The sequence below is a fragment of the Leptopilina heterotoma genome, unplaced genomic scaffold (assembly GCF_015476425.1).
Source record: "Leptopilina heterotoma isolate Lh14 unplaced genomic scaffold, ASM1547642v1 Lhet_325, whole genome shotgun sequence".
In the NCBI taxonomy this organism is placed as follows: Eukaryota; Metazoa; Arthropoda; class Insecta; order Hymenoptera; family Figitidae; genus Leptopilina; species Leptopilina heterotoma.
In genome coordinates, this window is record NW_025111019.1 from 1,301,610 (window position 1) to 1,321,443 (window position 19,834).

At 21.7% G+C, this 19,834-nt stretch overlaps 2 protein-coding genes across 3 annotated transcripts; both read right to left on the bottom strand.

Moving 5' to 3' along the window:
* Window positions 1-364: 364 nt before the first annotated feature.
* On the bottom strand, window positions 365-13,878 carry LOC122504913 (1-phosphatidylinositol 4,5-bisphosphate phosphodiesterase-like). Its single transcript, XM_043616245.1, has 19 exons — window positions 13,242-13,878; window positions 12,185-12,244; window positions 11,916-12,056; window positions 11,495-11,574; window positions 11,270-11,405; window positions 10,805-10,905; window positions 10,527-10,693; window positions 10,152-10,362; window positions 8,653-8,911; window positions 8,274-8,462; window positions 7,912-8,083; window positions 7,528-7,685; window positions 6,992-7,195; window positions 6,452-6,821; window positions 3,458-3,598; window positions 3,033-3,207; window positions 2,536-2,739; window positions 572-818; window positions 365-476 (listed from the first exon to the last, which is right to left on the bottom strand). Exons 1-19 carry the CDS (start codon window positions 13,410-13,412, stop codon window positions 408-410), a joined length of 3,255 nt encoding a protein of 1,084 aa, XP_043472180.1. The 5' UTR covers window positions 13,413-13,878; the 3' UTR covers window positions 365-407.
* A 700-nt stretch (window positions 13,879-14,578) lies between these two features.
* On the bottom strand, window positions 14,579-19,553 carry LOC122504872 (sushi, von Willebrand factor type A, EGF and pentraxin domain-containing protein 1-like). Of its 2 annotated transcripts, none has more exons than XM_043616190.1 (11): window positions 19,395-19,553; window positions 18,973-19,128; window positions 18,489-18,647; window positions 17,611-18,018; window positions 17,153-17,311; window positions 16,713-16,874; window positions 16,355-16,513; window positions 16,001-16,153; window positions 15,578-15,742; window positions 14,755-14,808; window positions 14,579-14,639 (listed from the first exon to the last, which is right to left on the bottom strand). In XM_043616190.1, exons 1-11 carry the CDS (start codon window positions 19,471-19,473, stop codon window positions 14,602-14,604), a joined length of 1,692 nt encoding a protein of 563 aa, XP_043472125.1. In that variant the 5' UTR covers window positions 19,474-19,553; the 3' UTR covers window positions 14,579-14,601. The 2 variants fall into 2 exon arrangements, with proteins under 2 accessions (XP_043472125.1, XP_043472124.1); XM_043616189.1 differs by having other exon boundaries at window positions 15,953-16,153.
* Between the last annotated feature and the right edge of the window lie 281 nt (window positions 19,554-19,834).

Sequence of the window (19,834 nt, forward strand, 5' to 3'; positions counted from 1 at the left end):
ATGCAAAATAAGATAATTATATTATTAATAATTGCATCTCATTATTATAAGTTTAGAAACATTCAAAAAATCCACGTTTTCTTCTGATGAAAACTATTTCTTTCCTTTTTTTTCTCTCTAAATTATTTTAGAATTAAATAATTTAAAAATTTATTTTACTATTTTAGTAATTTTTTATTTTTTTTGTTTGTTTTTTTTTAATTGTTAATTATTGTTTTTATTATTATTATTATTATTATTAGTATTTTACGTTAATATTCAATATTTAAATTATTAAAAATTGTATCTCGATATATAAGAATATAAAGATACAAAAATCCTTTTTTTTTATGAAAAATATTTCCTTTCTTTTTTTCCAAAATTATTTTTTGCTAAATTATTAATATTGTTGTTTTACTTTAAATATTTTAGACGTAAAATTCCGTCTTTGATGCTATTTCCACTTGAATTGCTTCGTTCTTGTATTTTTCAATTGTCTGGAAAATAAATATTTATTTATTATTGATAAATTGTGGGCTAATTATTTAAATTAGGATATTAATAATTATTGTAATGTTAATTGGACACTCACGTCAGTGATTATTTGATCAAGTTCGGCAACTTGCTTCTCGTGAGTGACTTTCAATTTTTCCTTCTCTCGGCTCTGTTTTATTGTCACATTTTTCCTCTCGTCGAGGAATTTTTTCGTATTCGCCTGCTTCTTCTCGCGAATTCTTCGATCCTTCTCGCCTTTTGTTTTCAGTGCCTTGTCATTCATCACTTCCTTCACGGTCTCCACTGAAGCCTTCACTTGAGCCGTATTCATGTCCTTAATATCTCTGAAAAAAAATTAAATCTAATTAATAGAATATTTCTCAATAAATAAATAAATCAGAATAGCAAATATTTTACTACAACATATTAAATTAATTGTTGAAAAGAAATATTAACTTTCAAATAATTTTCAATAACTTTAGAGTAATTCCATTATTTTTCAAATTTAATTTTAATAAAATATCTCGAAAGAATACAATTATTTTTTTTTTTTAAATAGTAAATAAAATTCAATTATTTTCAAGAGTTTTTATAAAAATTCAATTATTTTCAACAAATTCTTCGAAATAAATTATTTTTATAAATTATAAAATTCTTGACAAGAATTCAATTATTTTTATGTAAATAATAAAATTCTTCTGAGAAAATCAATTATTTTCCGATGCAATTCTAATATAATTTCCAGGAAAAAATTCAATTATTTTCCAGATAATTTTAATAAAATTTCTCTAACAGAATTATTTCTAAAAATTTTAATAATATTGTTCTCAAAATATTGTTTCAATTGTTCTCAAAAATTATTAATAAAATTCGTTGTAAATTTCAATTATTTTCAAAATTTTCAGTAAAAATTATTAAAAAAAAAAAACTCCATTATTGTCAAGAAAATTGAAATTATTTTCAATACAATAATTACATTTTCTCGAAAGAATTCAAATATTGAAAGTAATGTTGATAAAATTCTTGAAATTAATTCAATTATTTTCGCAAATAATAAAATTCTTTTTCGAAATTCAATTATTTTCATATAAAACAAAATTCACTAGAAGAATTCAATTATTTTTAAAAATTCTAATAAAATTCTTCTCATGAAATCAAATATTTTTACAATTAATAAAATTTTTCCCTAAAATTCAATTATTCGAATAAAAATTGCTTTAAAAATGAATTTCTGTTAAAATTTTAGATAATAATAATTGAATTTTAAAATCATATAGAGTGAATTTTTCACAAATAATTGAATTTTAAAAAGGAACATTAAAATCTTTGAAAATCTGAATTTTTCATTCAATTACTTTCAAATACAATTTTAATAAAATTTTCAGAAAAAATTCAATTATATTGAAGATAATTTTTAAAAAAATTCCCTAACAGGTTTAAATTATTTTTAAAAATTTTAATAAAATTTTTCTAAACAATTCAATTATTCTCAAAAGTTTTTAATTAAATTCTTTGCAAATTTCAATTATTTTCAAAATTGTATTATTTATGAAAATAAATTGACCTCTTGAATTGAATTTTATTAAAAAATATTTTACTGTGAAAAATTCAATTATTTTTAAAAATAATTATTATATTTATTATATTTTAATATAATTTATTATATTTTAATATAATTGATATTTTCGAAGAAATCAATTAATAGTGGGATTTTATTAAAATTATTGAAAATAATTGAATTCTTCATAAAATTCGATTACTTTTAAAATTTTCAGTAATAAAATTATTTTTCAAAAAACTCCATTATTTTTAAGAAATAAAAGAAATAAAAAAAGAAAAAATAAATTCTTCAAAACAATTCAATTATTTTAAAGAATTTTAATAAATATCTTGACAAGAATTCAATGATTTTGTTTTAAATAAAAAAATTAATAATTGAATATAAAAATAAATTTTCTAATTATATTTTTGATGATTAATTTTTTGGTTTACTGTTGAATTCTAAAATTAAAAAGTGAATTGTAGAATATTAGAATTAGTTCTTTTGATTTGAAAACCAACTTGTCGTGTTTCGTTTGCAATTGTTTTGTCTGATTCACTTGAACAATTTCAATTAATCTCTTCATTTCCTCACGACTTGCGGCCACTTGTTGCTGATGAAGTTCCCATTCGGCTTTTCTGTGTTTCTCCACCATTGTCGTCCATTCTGTTGTCTGCTCAATTACCATTTGCTTCACGCTGCCGTCATTTATCAGCGAATTTTTACTGAAAAGAGAACAATTTTATATTTTTCTAATTTCCATTTATTAAAAAGAATTTTGTTCTTAAAAAGACAATTTAATTTTCTTAAGTTTCCATTTTTTAATTAAGAATTTTTTTCCAGAAAAGACAATTTAATTTTCTTGTTTCCATTTATCAAAAGAATTTTTTTTTACTAAACGGGAAAAAAATATTGTTTAAAACAATATTTTCATTTCCTAATTAAATAATAGAAGTAAAAAAAATATTTAAATAAATGGAGAAAAATAATAATAAATAAATAAATAAAAACAACTGACTCTTTTCCTTTTGACACTCGTTCAATGGCGGCAATGTGATTCTTTTGCATCGTCTGCCTTTCCTTGGCGTGTTTTTTCTTCAGTGTGTCCATTTCCTTATTGTGCTTCTTTCCCAATTTGAATTGTTTTTCCCTTCTCAGTGTCTCCGCCGTTATTGGTTCAATTTTGAATTCCTCTGTTAAAAAATACAAATTCATCAACGATTAATTTATTTTCTTTCTTCTTCGTATTTTTCTTTACATTATTTTCTCTTTTTTTGTATTTTTCTTTCAATATTTGTCAATATAGAAATAATTGAATAGAAATATAAAAACAATATTGAAAATAATAAAAATAATAAAAATATTAAAAATATTAAAAATATTAAAAATAATAAAAATAATAAAAATAATAAAATAAATTAAAAGTTTAGAGTAAAAACGAACTGGCTTTAGCTTCTTCCTCCTTTTTCTTCTTCTCCTCAGTTTTTGCGTCGGTTTTCTCAATTCCCATTCCCTTCATAGCGGCGTCCTGCTTCTCTGCGCCTTTTGTAAAAGCTCCCGGATCAGAAAGCATCGCCATAAAATCTGCAAAACGAAAAATAGAAAAAAGTGATGTAAATTTACTCGTAAAATAAATTAACTACGAAAAGTAGAAAAAACTAAGGAAAATTTACTAGTAAAATAAATTGACTACGAAAAAAATAAGAAACTAAAGTAAATTTACTAGAAAAATAAATTGACTACGAAAAAAATAAGAAACTAAAGTAAATTTAGTAGAAAAATAAATTGACTACGAAAAAAATACAAAACTAAAGTAAATTTACTAGAAAAATAAATTGACTATTACGAAAAAAACACAAAACTAAAGTTTCAATTTTTCAAAACTATAACATGAAGAAATCGATAACTCCGAGTCTTCGACTCGAAGTCATCGATTTCTTCATGTTTTATAATAATTAAATAATAATTTATCCATAAAAATAATTTATAACAATTAAAAACATTATCAATTCAATTATTATTTTTAAGTATTTCTATCTAAAATTCTTCTTTATATCGAGAATTTTTAATAATTTTCGAAAAAGTTCTTTGACAATTTCCAAATTCATTTCTTTGGAATATTCAATTTTACACGAAATTTCAATTATTCGTAAATTCTTTAATTAAATAAATATTAGAAAATAGAAACTAAAAATAATATTTATAAAACTCAATTAAACTTTTTCCAAAAAAAAATTAATTACAAAATTCAATTATTTTTTTAAAATTCACGCTCTATTGCATTTAATATTCTATTATCTGAAAGTTGAACTGAAATTCATTTTTTGAAAATCAATTTTTATTATAGAAAATTCTACTGGAATTCAATTATTTAAATACAAATTTAAAGGAAAAATTGCAAATAAATAATTTATTGAATAATTGAACGTTTCTTAAAATTCAATTCCGATAAGAAATCGTTATCAACAAATTTTCAAATAATTGAATTCTATCAAACGAATTTTAATAAAATTTTTAAGAATAATTACATTTTTCGACAAAATTCGATTAAAATTGTATTAAAAATAAATAAAATAAATAAAATGAAATGAATAATTGAAATTCTGCATTGAATTTGATTATTTATGATAACAAATAATTGAATTCTTGCGAAGAATTTTATTAAAATTTTTCAAAAATAATTATAATTCTTGTAAAAAATTAACAGGAATTCAATTATTTTTTTTTTAATTTTAATAAAATTCTTGGCATTAAAAATAACAAAATTCTTATCAGATCTCCAATTACTTTCAGAAATTTTAATAAAATTCTTCGCAAGAATTTTAAATATTTTTTGTAAAATAATAAAAATCTTTGCAGAGATTCAATTATTTTCAAAAGTCTTAATAAAAAATTCTTCGCAAGAATTCAATTATTTTCAAAAAAATATCAGAATTTTTAGCAGAAATTCATACATTTTAAAAAGTTTTGATAAAATTTTTTTAGTAGAAATTTAATTACTTTTTACAATTTTCAAAAAATTGTCTCGATAAAATTCAATTATTTAAAAAATTTTAATGAAATTCTTAGAAAGAATTCAATTATTATAATCTTAAGATTTTAACTGAAATCTATTTTTAAATCAAATGTTTATGAGAAAATTCTACCAGAATTTAATTATTTAAATAGAAATAAAATGCAAATAAATAATTTATTGAATAATTGAATGTTTCTTGGAATTCAATTTCTATTAAAAATTTTATCAACAAATTTTTAAATAATTAAATTCTTTAGACGAATTTTAATAAAATTTTTAAGAATTTTTTCGAGGAATTGGATTAAAAATTCTATTGAAAATAATTGAATTCTCCTAAAAAGAATTTTATTACTTTTGAAAATAATTGAAATTTTGCAATAGATTTTATTAAAGTTTTTGAAAATAATTGAATTTTATTACTCTAAAAATAATTGAATTCGTGTGATAAATATTGTTAATTATGAAAATAATTCAATTCTTGGGAAGAATTTTATTAAAATTTTTAAAAATAATTGAATTTCTATGAAGAATTTTGTAATTTATAAGAATAATTGAATTTTGTCGAAGAATTTTATTAAAATTCTTAAAAATAATTGAATTTCTATGAAGAATTTTGTAATTTATAAGAATAATTGAATTTTGTCGAAGAATTTTATTATTTTCGGAAATAATTGAATTCTTGCGAAAAATTTCATTTAGATTTTTGGAAATAATTGAATTCTTGAATTTTTCTTGAGAAAAATTTTACATTTCATAAAAATAATTGAATTTCAAAAAAAAATGTTATCAAAACTTTTGAAAATAATTGAATTTCTGACAAGAATTTTATTAATTTATAAAAATAATTGAATTCTTACGAAGAATTTCGTAGAATTGAAATTAAAACTTTTTGAAAATAATAATAATAAAATTATTTCGAGGAATTCGATTAAAATTTTATTGAAAATAATTGAATTCTCCTTAAAAGAGTTTTATTACTTTTGAAAATAATTGAAATTTTGAAATGGATTTTATTAAAATTTTTGAAAAAATAATTGAATTTTATTACTTTAGAAAATAATTGAATTCGTGTGACAAATATTGTTAATTATGAAAATAATTGAAATTTTTTAATGAATTTTATTAAAATTTTTGAAAATAATTGAATTTTGTCGAAGAATTTTGCTATTTATTTATAAAGATAATTGAGATGTTAACCATTTTTTTTTAGATTTTTTGAAAATAATTGAATTTCAGAGAAGAATTTTAATATTTCTAAAGATAATTGAAATTTTAACGAGAATTTAAAAAAATTTTTGAACATTATTGACTCCGAAAAATAGAAAAAAAACTAAAGTAAAATTTACTTGTAAACTAAATAAAAAATCTAAAATAAATTTACTAGGAAAAATAAATAAATAAATAAATAAAACAAAAATCACCTCCGAAACCATCGGGAACGTAAATTGACAGCTCAATATTGCAAAACAACATCGGCAGAGCCATGGGAAAATTGGCTTCGGTCTTCAGGGAAATATGCCGATAGCCAGCTTGCAAACCGTCGAGTGGCAAAATTCTTTGTCCCAGTAATTTGCCGCTTTCTTCATAAACGCCAAATCGAAGAACAGCCAAATCGGGCAGCACAACCTTTCGAAAAACAAATGGCTCCTCATTGTAAACTGGATTCAATCCATTTCCCGGCACGAGTCTCGTGCGAAATTCTTTTTTTATCGTGTCCGCCGGTAGACCGTACATATCGACTTCAACGTAAGTCCCCACTTTTTTGTCCGATAAAAATTGTCCCGCAATCACCTGTAAAATTTCGTTAATTATATTAAAACGTGATATTCGCTTTATTATTATTATTTTCCAAATTACAAAATTTTTTATTTTCAAATACAAAAATTTGAATAATTTAATAATCAATATTTAAAAAATTCACTTAATTCTTAACTTTAAATTTTAGAAATAAATATTTTTACCCGAACGGAACAAGTCGCAGTGATGACACCGTCCACATCTTCCGAGAAAGGATCAAATGATTTATCGGTTCTTCTCATAAATTCCGGTTTCAATAAATAGCCAGTTGTATTGTTGAATTCAAATTTTCCCTGATTCAATTGCATCGGTAAATCTGGTGTTTGAAAATTAAGAGCGACCATTTGACAGCCAGCATTCCAAAAGACCTGTATTTTTTAAAGAAATTATTCTAAATAGCAAACAATAAATAATAAATATTTCAAAAAATATTTTAGATACTGAGATATTTAAAAAAAAGTATATTTTTACTCATAAAAAATTTTTTTAATAACAAACAAATTTTATTCAAACAAAAAATTAAATAATAAAAAAAATACCAAGTAAAAAAAATTATTATTGATTATACAACAATGTAGAAAGTAATATAACATAAAAAAAAATTTTTTTTAACAAAAAATAAAAATGAATAAAATAATGAAATTTTATTTGTAATCAATTAATTTACTAATTAATTTAATTTTTAAGAATTGTTTCTCACCTGAGGCATGTAATTTGATGAATCAACTCTAGTTCCCTTGGGATAAATTCGACTCATTTGTCTTTTATTGTAATTAACAAATTCCACTCCGGATGTCTTCAAATAATTCAAAGCTGCTGTCTCCGAAAATGAGGACATATTGTGATGAATATCTTTCTCTAGGAAAAAAAAAAGAAAATTTAAGTGTTTGATAAAATTTAATAAAATTTAATAAAATTTAATAAAATTTAATAAAATTTAATAAAATTTAATAAAATTTAATAAAATTTAAAATAAAGTAATTCAATTAAAAAATAAGTAAATGTACCTAATAAATTGATAAAATTAAATTTCCTCTTGTTTTCGAGAGAAAGAGAGAAAGAAAAAAAGAAAAATGAAACGTACTCAATGCGCTGTCGAAACTTTGAAATTTAATAGGTTGAGCGTAATTGATCATTGATGAGAGCCATGGATGGCAGGCCATTGTACTTCCTGTATGAACTGGTGCATTTTCTGCCCCCTCGGGAGGAGCTTCTCCAGGAGCGCCGGGAGCGCCAGGAGCGCCAGGAGCAGGTTCCTAAAATGGAAAAAAATTAAATTTCAATTTTTAAACGTTTATTCTTTTTTTTTACTAGAATAATAAACAAAAAATAAAAATAAACTAGGAATAAAAATAAAATGAAGTAAAAATAAAGTTAAAAAAAGGAATTAAATAATTAAATAAAATTAGAATAAAATGAAAGAATTGCAGAAGAAGAAAAAATTACCGGTGGCGCTTCTTGCGGCGGTGGTGCGGGCGCATTTGGATCCTCGATTACTTCGTCCTTAGCTTCAAATTGTCCCGAGCGGAAAAGTTCCAGTTCAACTTTTTCCACTTCAGGCTTCAATCTTTTGTTCTTGATTAGAATTTTCCGTTTCAATGCACTTGGCGGCGGTAAAGGTTGTCCAGGTCCCAACTTTTAGTTCAAAATAAAAAATTATTATTATTATTATTATTATTATTATTATTATTATTATTATTATTATTATTATTATTATTATTATTAAATTCCTGCTTTATAAAAATGAATAAAAAAATAAAAAACAAAATGGAAAATAAAAAAGGAAAAAAATAAAATAAAATACAATAAATTATAATAAACTTACAGGATAATCTTTGAGTGGCTCCTTGAGCAGCAAATCGCCTAAAACATCGTCGAAATATTTAGCGAGTCGATATTGATTCTTCAGTGACAAATGATTTTCGATACTCAAAATAATTGGATAATCGGATGTGACGAATGCAGTGTCTCTCAGGGCATAAATAACATCCTTGATTAAAATATCAGTGCACATTGCTTTGCCATGAGTTATTATTGGTTCGTCGTCCGGGGTTTTGCCGTCCCAACAATCCAATTCCACGCATCTATAAGTTTTTCCCTTTTTTTAATTATTTGTAACCAATATTATAGAAATTTTAATTATTAATAATATTGACAGATTAGCAGAATAGAAAATAGTAAAAATAAAACAGAAAAAAGTAAAAACAAAACAGAAAAAAGTAAAAACAAAAAGAAAAAGGTAAAAAAGAATAAAAATAGTAAGAAAACAAAAAAAAGTAAAAAAAAGGAAAAAGAAGAAGAAATAGATACAAAATAGTAGAAAAAATTAAGAAAAACGTAAAAATATAGAAACTAGTAAAAAAAACAGAAAATAGTAGAAAAAATTAAGAAAGACTTAAAAAAGATAGAAAATATTAAAAAAAAAACAGAAGAAAGTAAAAAAAATGCAAAAGGACGAATAAAAAGGTAATAAAGAATAAAAAATAGTAAAAAACAGAAAAAAGTTTAAAAAAACGTAAAAAAGAATAGAAAATAGTAAGAAAACAAAAAAAGCAAAAAGAAGAAAAAATAAATAAAAAAAAAGTGAAAAAAGTAAGAAAAATTTAAAAAACAGTATGAAAAACATAAAAAAGAATAGAAAAGGCAAAAAACCAAAAAAAGCAAAAGAAGAAGAAATAGTTATAAAAAAGTAAGACACAGAAAAAAAGAATAAAAAATAGTAAAAAAAAACGGAAAAAAACGTAAAAAAGAATTGAAAATAGTAAAAAAAACAAAAAGAAAGCAAAAAGAAAAAAAAGTAAAAAAAAGGAAAAAGAAGAAATAGATAAAAAAAATAGTAGAAAAATACATTTTTCTAAAAAAATAAAAAAAAAGTAAAAAAGTAAAGAAAATAGTGAAATAACAGAAAAGAAGTGAAATAAGTAAAAAGAACAAGAAAAAGGTAGAAAATAGTAAAAAAAAAAATGAAATAAGTAACCAAAAAAATAGATAAAAAAATAGAAATAGATAAAAAAATAGAAATAGATAAAAAAATAGTAGAAAAAAGTAAGAAAAATTTAAAAAACATTAAAAAAAACGTAAAAAAAGAATAGAAAATAGTACAAAAATAAAAATAAGCAAAAGAAGAAGAAATAGGTATTAAAATAGTAGAAAAAAGTAAGAAAAACGTAAAAAAGTAAAGAAAATAGTGAAAAACAGAAAATAAATGAAATAAGTAAAAAGAAGAAGAAAAAGGTAAAAAATATTTTTAAAAAAATGAAATAAGTAAAAAAGAAGAAGAAATAGGTAAAAAAAAATGTAAAACAAAAAAGTAGTAAGAATTACCGGCAGCCTGCAAGAAGGACTTGCCGGTACATTTCGACTGTACTTTTCGCTCCAATTTGCTTGCCACTGAGATAAGTATTGTGACTGGAATTAATATAATAATGACAAAGTGGCTGATCCATGTCCATACATTCGTCCAATTTTTCCAAGAATACCGGCGCATTTTCGTCGGACATCAAGTACTTTATAAAACCGTCTTTACTGATTTTCTCTGTCAAATTCAATGTTCACAAATATTATTTCATTATTTTCATTATTTTAATAATTTAATATTCCATGCAACGAAAATATTATTATTTTAATAATTTAATATTCCATGTGTCGAAAATATTATTATTTTAATAATAAAAAATTTATTAAAAGAAGAAAACTTACGTTCTGATTTGAATTTTTCATCTGGTTCATAGTCGTTAATTATTTCCGTGCATCTCTTCTCAGTGTAGAGAGGATATAAAATTTCATTGAGTCGCGGATCTCTTTGTTTTTCATTCATAAATGTCACTAATTGTTGTAAATTGATAAACTCAGCTTTGCCCTTTGTTCTGCGGGGGAAAAGAAAATTAAAAAAAATATTAAAATATTTTTTACACTAAGAAATCAAAAAAAAAAAAAAAACAAATTTCAAGAAAGAAAGATATTTTTTTAATTCTTACATGGATTGAAACAATTCCTCGATATCATTTCGTGGACAGACTTTGAAATAGAGAGCCTTAAATTTTTCGAAAACAAAAGCTTCCTTCTCGATTTTATCATTCTGCAAAAATTGAGAAAAAAATTAATTTAGAAAATAGAATTTCTGAAGTAAAAACGAAAAATAAAAATAGAAAAAAAATAGAAAACTAGAGGAATATTAAATTTCTTTTACGATCAAATAATTCTTAAGTAGCAAAAAAATTAAGTAATGAGAGAATTAAATAATATTTTAAAAATTGAATAATATTGTTATATTGAAAAAAAAATTATATTGAAAATCGAGTAATAATAATAGAAAAAATTGAATAAAATTAAAAAAATGTAATAATATTGAAAAAATGGAATAATATTGAAAAGATATTTTGTCATAGAAACAAAATATTTTTTTTGAGAGAGAGAGAATAAATGAAATATAAATTTTTTACTTTTCCATTTGGAAGTCCCAATTCTTGTAGTCCTTGATAAATTAATTTTTCCGTTTTTCCCGACGCGAAAGTTTTCGTTATCACTTTCACTGGAACTTTTCCCTTCGCGTCCACTTGGAATGACAATTTCATCCAGCTTTAATTAATAAAAAACAGAAAAAAGAAATTAAAAATTCTGCGAAGTACTATTTTTTATATTATTTTCCTAATTTCAATTTACTCAACTGTTTCATTAATTGAATTGTCGGACAGACGTTACTTGCTTTCGTATTGTGAGTGACTTTTCGTAAACCCGCTTGCCAATCCTAAAATAAAACAAAAAAAAAAAAAGAAATTATTTCCCTTTATTTATTATTATCTAATCTAAAATATTTAAACTTTAAATTTATTTAAAATGTCCTTAATATTTTACTTTCAAAAAAATTTAAAGTTTCCTAAATATTTAAACTTTAAATTTATTTAAAATTTCCTAAATATTTTACTTCTAAATTATTTAAAATTTCCTAAATAGTTTACTTATAAAATATTTAAAATTTCCTAAATATTTCACTTCTAAAATATTTTATTACTTCCTCTTCTTATTCTTTTTTCTGAAAAAAATTCTTTCTTTTTTTTTATTTAAAAACTGTTAATTTGAGAAAATTACCTTCGCCGTTTGGGCATCAGGACAAATCATATGATTGTAGATAATATTCGTATAATCAACTCCGGAACATATCGTTAAACTTTTCTCATCCAATTGCTCCATCGTTCCATGTTTGCTGCACTTATTCGTTAATTTTTGATCCTAAACACAAAAAAAAAATGATAAATTAAAATTAATTGAAATTATTAATTAAAGAAATTAAATATTTTCGAATAATTTATTTAGTTCGTTATTTAGTTAATTAAAATTTTTTTAATATAATTTCTTACCTTTGGAGTTCCACCGTATCTTATATCACAGACTTGAGCCAATTCAATCACATCTCCTTCCTGAAAGAATTTTTTTTAATTAATAACTAAATATTATTGCAGTAGAATTAAAATTACAATTTTAATTACAATTTAATTACAATTTAAATTACAATTTTAATTAAAATTTAAGTACAATTTAAATTACAATTTAGTTACAATTTAAATATTGCAGAAGAAAATATTTTCCTTCTTTAATTTAAAAATTAATCCAGTCAAAAATAATAATTTTCATTATTATCTTTCTTCATTATAAATATTAATAGAGTCAAAAATTAATTTTCCTTCTTAATTAAATATTAATGCAAAAGAAAAATATTTTCCTTCTGAATTAAAGATTAAAAACAGTGAAAAACGATTTTTTCTAAAAAAGAAATTAAAAAATTAATATCTACAGTCAAAAATTATTTTCCTTCTGAATTAAAAATTAGTTATAGGAGTTAAAAATTATTATCCTTCCCAATTAAATATTAATACAGTTGGAGAAACATTTTTCTTTTAAATCAAATGGAAAAATATTTTTTCTAAAAAAAAATTTTTAAATTTAGTCAAAAATTATTTTTTTTATAAATTTCAAAATTAGTTACAAGCAAAAATTATTTTCCTTCTCACCTAAATATTAATACAGTTAGAAAAATAAGTTTTTATTGTAGATATTAATTTTTTTAAATTAATTTTCCACTTTACTAACTTTTCATTTAAACGAAAAATATTTTCCTATTGAATTAAAAATTGAAGATTAAAAATTATTAAAATTAAAAATTATTATTATTATTATTATTATTATTTACAATTAAAAATTATTTTCCTTCTCAATTAAATATTCATACAGTTGGAGAAAATATATTTTTCTTTTCGATGAAAAGTTTAATAAAGTGGAAAATTAATTTTACTGGAAAAAAAATTTAAAAATTAGTCAAAAATTATTTTCCTTATGAATTAAAAATTAATTCACATAGAATAAGAATCTAAAGTAATTAAAAAAAAAAAATTTGAGTAGAAAATTATTTTCAAATACCTTTCCCTCACTTTTCCAATAGATGAAAAAACCATATTCGTCGACTTTAACTAAACAATCGGCCTCGAATTCCGTGTTATCTTTGTCTTCGTACCATCTATCGAAAACACATCCCTTTCTCATAAACTCCGGCGTTTCAATTTGCCAGTTATATTCAAATTTTTTCGTCATTTTTTATGTCTTTTTTCTCTTTTCTTCTCTTTAGTTGATAAATATTTTGTTTTCTTTTTTCTTTTCTTTTCTATTCTTTTCGTTTCCTTTATTTTTTATTTATTTCATTTTTCTCTTTAGTTGGTAAAATTTTTTTTTAAAATAAACTGAATTATATTTCTGTCATTTTTCGCAATTGAACGAGTTGAACTGATTCAACGTTTTTTTTTCTTGGTTTTTTTTCGCTGCCTTCTCGCTGTCTCTCTCTTGCTCTCTCAATTTAATTCAATTAAATTCAATCTCATTTGAGGGATTAAGATGCACTTCAATGACCTTAGGACACAAAGAATTGCAAATCGAATTTTCCAACACAAACGATAATGAGAACGACGACGAAGACGATGAACGACCTTTACCTTCGGGGACCTTGAAATTTTCTTCTCGAAATTTCACTTTTTAGAGACTTTTTATATTTTTTCTTTATTTTTTTTTGTTTTTTTATTTTCCATTTACTTTTTTCCTCCTTCTTCCTTTTTTCTTTTTCTCCTTCTTCTTCTTTTTTATTTTCTTCATCTTCTTCTTTTTTCTTTTTTCTTTTCCTTTCTCTATCTAAAAAATTTTTTTCCCTTTTTCTATTTTTTAAATCCATTTTTTCAAAGTTTTATTAAGTTTTTAATTCTTTTATTATTAAAAAAAAATTCAGTTATTATTTATTTCTTACTCGAAAATGTAAAACAAAAATTAGAGAAAGATTTTTTCAAAATTACAAAAAAAACAAAATTAACTACTATTTTGTTTAATTACAAAAAAACAAGAAAATAAATGAGCCTTTATAAAAATTGCAAAAAAAACGAAATTTACAATTATTTTGTTTGAAAATAAAAAAAAAATAATAAAAAAATAAGAGAGAGATTTTATAAAATTACAGAAAATACGGTATTATTTTGTTTAATAAAAAAAAATAAGACAGTTTTTTAAAAAAAATTTACAAAAATTTACAAAATTACTATATTTTTATTTTTCAGCAAATTTTATTATTATAAACAAAATAAGAAAAGAAATTTATATTTTAATTAAATAGAAAACTTTGGATATGTTTTTTTTTGCTTTCTGTAACCAATTTTTTTTTAATAATTAATAAACTTTTTCTTTCGCACAACGAAAAAAAAAACAATTGCGCTTTTTTAAACTATTTATAAATTTAATAATATTAATATTCTCCTTTCGAATTAGAGACGGGACATTTGGCTGCAAAAAAAAAAAAAATATTCAGTTTAAATATTTTTCCCCCGAACTAAACAAGAAAAAATCCCTTTTTTAGAAAAAGGAATTTTTTTTAAATTCGAAAAGTAAATTTACTTACAAATCACGTTATTTATTTTAAATCCATCGGTGATCTGATAATAGTGTCGTTTAACTGAAAAAATTCTAATTGTTAATATAAATTTTTTTATCCAAAAAAATTGTAATTAAAAATTATTTTCTTTATTTATGTTTTTTTATACCTTTTACTTTTTCTTTAAGTATTTTTGTTTATTAGGTTTCTTATTTTTTGATATATTTTATTATTTTTATATATTTTTATAAAATATTTTCTATTTTTTGTATTTTAAAAAAATTTCTTTTTCTTTTTATAAAAAATAAAAATTTTTCATTTTCTCTTTTAAATAAAACTTTTGAACATTTTCTTTCTCTTTTCACAAAAAATACGAATTTTTCACTTTCTTTTTCATATGAAAATAGGAATTTTCTTTTTCTCTCTTTTTACGAAAAATACAAAATTTTCCTTTTTTTTTTATTAAAAAAAATATATAATTTTCCAAAAAAAAAATACTAATTTTTCCTTTTTCTATAAAAATACAAAGTTTTCTTTTCTCTTTTTACAAAGAAAAAGAAATTTTAATTTTTTCTTTTTATTAAAAATAAATATAGGTATAAAATTTTTCAAAAAAAAATAGTAATTTTTCTCTTTTGTATAAAAATACAAAATTTTTCTTTTTTCTTTTTATAAAAAAATTCGAATTTTCTATTTCCTTATAATAAAAATACGAAACTCGTTTTTTTTTCCTTTTTAGAACAAAAAAATAAATAAAATTTTGCTTTTCGAAAATAATGATAAAAAAAAATTATTTTATTTAAATATTTAATTAATACCTAAGATTAAGAAGAAAATAAGAAAATCTTACCTTCACAAATTGGAACTGGATGACTCCACTGACCGTATCTGCAAAAAATTTCACTATTCCCTCTCATTGTGTATCCTTCCTTGCAGGAAAATTTATAATAAGTCGATTGTAAATTCAATGCCATTATTTTATGTGCTTGCGTTAATTTTACTGTTGGACATTTTGCTGAAATATATTGTTAAATTAATTAATTTTTAAATAGTTTAAAATTAATCCACTGTTAAATAAATTAATCAATTTAAATATATTTTTTAAATTAATTAATTATTTAATTTATTAATATAAAAATAAGTTTAATAAAAAGAAAATATTTCAATAAAAAGAAAAACATTCTTTTTTTTGAATAAAAAAAGTAAAGATTCTTGAGTTTCTTACAAATTTGCAAAATTGGAATCACTTGTGAAGGAAATAGAAAATTCTTACGAGCACAGATTGGAATTTCATCGATCCACTCGCCCTCGTGGCAAATTGAAATATTATTACCCAGAAGATTGTAATTTTCGTTGCAACGAAATGTGGCGATATTCTCCTTTATTTCGACATCGCCATTCACTAAATCGATTTTCGGACAATTTGCTGCTTAACAAAAACAATTACAAAACAATTTATCAATTTTCTCTTTAGATAGTTTCTATAAATTTTTTTTTTTTTGGATTTTAAATTAATTTTTCTCTTTTCTCATATTTTTTCTGACTGAAAAAATAAAAATATAAATTAAAGCAAAAATTGGAAAATTACAAGTTTTTATTTTTAAAAAAAAAAGAAAAATTATCTTACGTATACAAACTGGGGGCGGATTACTCCATTTTCCATTGGCACAAACGGCTGTTGAATTTCCCTTAAGTTGATATCCTTCTTCGCAAATAAAATGTACAAAATTCGTCTGCAAATTGATGCCAATTAGTCCAAAGCATAATGGAATTAATGGACACGATGCTGGAAAATTAAGAAATTTTTTAATTAAATTTTTTTTTAATTAAATTAAATTAATAATTAAATTTATTCTCAATTAAGGATAAAAATTTTCATAAACTATTAAATAACTTTCAGCGACTTTCGAATAATTTAATTTAGTTAATAATATACTTTTTTTTTTTTAATGAAAATTAATTTTTGCAAAAATTGTTATATTCACCACGACAAGAGGGTTTTTTGAGATTGATTATTTGTCCGCTTGTGATAATATCATTGTCACCAACTAATTCATAGCCATTTTCGCATTGATAATGAAGAACAGAATTTCCAGAATTCATTTTTATCGCGAAATTTCCATTCTCTATTTCCAAATTATGAGTAGCTGTCGAACAAATAAAGAACAAAATCTAATAAATTCTATTATATTTTATATTTATTATTTATAGTTTCACTATTAATTTTAAAACGTAAACATAATTAAATAAAATTTAATAGGTACAGCAAATTTAGTACAAAAAACAAATTTAAAAAAGTTTAATACAAAAAATAAATTATTTATTAGAAAAACTTGAATGAATTAAAAGTAAAAAAAAAAAATAAATAAATATACTGAAAAATAATTATATTGTAAAAGAGAAACAAAAAAAATATTCAACTTACGAATGCAAATTGGCTTCAAACTTGTCCATTGTTTATTGTTTAAAAATTCAATTTCTCTATTTCCGAAGAGAGTAAAACCTTCGTTACAATGAAATATCCATTTACATTTGTTTTCCATTTTTCGAACAAAACCATTTAACAGAGTTATTTTTTCCATGTCTGCGAAGAAAAGAAGAATGCAAAATTAATGGGTAAATTTTAGATTCAATTTTTGGAATTTACACGTGTTTTTTTTTTTTTTTATTAAAATTTTAATTATTGAAAATATATTGAAAAACTCTATTGAATTATTGAAAAAATGTTCAACTATTGAAATATATATTGCAAAAACTAATTAAATATTCGAAAAAATATGGAGAAACTATTGAATTATTGAAAAAATGTTTAAAAAAAACTATTTAATTATTGAAATAATAAAAAGAAAAAGAATAAATTTAACGTAATTTGTTTCCACTTACTGAGACAATTTTTATCTTCTTTTGTTTGTTCTATTTGAAAATGAATTCCACCAATTGTCACTTTACTTTTCTTTTTGCCTTCATTGTCATCATTATCATCATCATCATCTTCTTCTTCTTCTTCGTCATCATCATCGTCATCATCATCATTGTCACTATCGTCGTCTTCATTCTGCTTTTTATTATTATCATTATTGTCCTTCATAACAATTACAATTTTCGGATCATTTTTATTCGATTCGGATATTTCACGATCATCTTCTTTCTGCTTTTTATTACTATTATCATCATAATTGTCCTTCATGACAATTTGAATTTTTGGATCATTTTCATTCGACTCGAATATTTCATCATTATCATCATCATCTTCATCGTCAACTTTTTTATTATTTTCCTCGTCTTCATTTTCTGAAGGGAAAAAAATTATAGGTTATGTTCGCTTATTTTGAAATTCGGCTTTTAATTATATATTTAAATCGAAATCAATTTTTATCGTTTTTACTGAATATTTTGAATGTAAGACTTAGGTGATCAATTATTTGTATTAATAATTGACCTCTTATTATATTTTCACATGTTTTACTCAAAAAATGAAAAGATAAAAACCGCAGGCAAAGCCTCGGGCAAAACGGACAAAACGCAACTGCAAGAAAAAGTCAAACTGTCAAAATTGAAAACTTTACGAACATAACCTAAAAATGTTTGTTTTCATCGTTTTCGTCTTTCTTCGAAACGCGTCACAAATTTTATAATATAAATTAATAGAAACATGAAAAAAATATTAAAATATAACTAATAAATAAAAATATTTTACGCTTTTTTCGAGGTTTGAAAGGAAAATATAAGAAATTATAATGAAAAGGAGAGAAAATAATTACCAACACACTTTGGGACACTTCCGCCCCATTTGTTGTTCTCGAACTTAATTTTCTTTTGTCCCTTGAGATGATAGCCGTCATTGCAAAAAAATGTATACTTACGTCCCTCCTCACTAACCAAATAATGACCAAAAGGAAAATCTATTTGTGCTTTAATTCCTAAACGAAGAAAACAAAAATAAAAAAAGGAGTGAAAATTGAGCAAATATTTTTGTTTAACAAAATAAAAGGTAATTTTTTCGTTAATTTACATGATTTACATTTATTTATTATTTATCGTATTTAGTATATATTTATTATTTACTTTATTATTTATTTTTTTTACTTTCTTATTTACTTTATTATTTATTTCTTTTATTTATTTTTTACTTTTTATTATTTTACTTATTTTTATAGTATTCGTACGAAAATTATACGGAAATGACAGAAATTCGCCAACTGTTTTTGTTTTGATTAGTAAATAATTGTCAATAATAATACTTACGATGACAAATTGGTATTTTGTTCGACCATTCATTGTTTTCGTAATAAATTTCCCTCTCGCCAATAAGTTGATAACCTTCCTTACAATCGAAACTGTACCTTTGCCCATTGTCGTGAATTTCTACAAATCCATTTTCTATTTTCGGTGTTGCTCTGCCTGTAAATGCAAGAAAGCAAAAAAATAAATAAATAAAATAACAAAAAATTGTAAAATATTACCGTCGAATTTAGTAATTAAATAAGTAAGTAAATAAATAAATAAATAAATAAAAGAAAATAATAAATAAAATAAATAAAGGGAAAATTATTTGCTCACTAATTTTATTGATTGAATAAGAATTTAATTTCGATATAAAATAATATTTAAAAATAAATTTTCTATTTCAATAAATTTTCTAAAAAAATTCTCATTTATTTACTCACCGACTGATTTCGATTCAATTTTTTGAAGAAACAAAATGAGAAAAATAAAAAATAAATTCTTTTCTACTTGGAGAATCATTTTTTTCTTCTTCTTTTTTTTTTGTTGATGTTTCCTCAGTAAATATTGACGAATAACTAAACGAAAAATATACTTGAACCGAACGAAAATTATCCTGATGTTTTGGAATTTATATTATAAACTGTAAGTGTCAAATTTTTATTTTTGAAATTTCTTTTCAATTTTCTTTTTTTTTTGTTAGCAAATAATAAATAATTTTTTTTTTGCTAGCAAATTATTGTGAAAAATAAACTTTTTATTAAAAATCAATAAAAGTAATTCAAAGAAAAAGAGATAAAGAGGAAATAAAAAAACAACAATGAAATAAATAATAAAAAAATTTAGAAACTAAAAGAAATGAAAATTTATTTTTAGAAAAATA

Excerpts from the sequence above, each read along its gene's own strand:
- LOC122504913 (XM_043616245.1), bottom strand. The coding sequence starts at position 13,412 with ATGACGAAAAAATTTGAATATAACTGGCAAATTGAAACGCCGGAGTTT. Across the intron at positions 6,822-6,991 it reads CTGCGACTTGTTCCGTTCGG|GTGATTGCGGGACAATTTTT; the intron begins GTAAAAATATTT and ends GAAATTTTACAG. Across the intron at positions 477-571 it reads TTGATCAAATAATCACTGAC|ACAATTGAAAAATACAAGAA; the intron begins GTGAGTGTCCAA and ends TTTATTTTCCAG.
- LOC122504872 (XM_043616189.1), bottom strand. The coding sequence starts at position 19,473 with ATGATTCTCCAAGTAGAAAAGAATTTATTTTTTATTTTTCTCATTTTG. Across the intron at positions 16,154-16,354 it reads TCCGCCCCCAGTTTGTATAC|CAAATTGTCCGAAAATCGAT; the intron begins GTAAGATAATTT and ends TTTGTTAAGCAG. Across the intron at positions 14,640-14,754 it reads TAAAATAAATAACGTGATTT|CCAAATGTCCCGTCTCTAAT; the intron begins GTAAGTAAATTT and ends TTTTTTTTGCAG.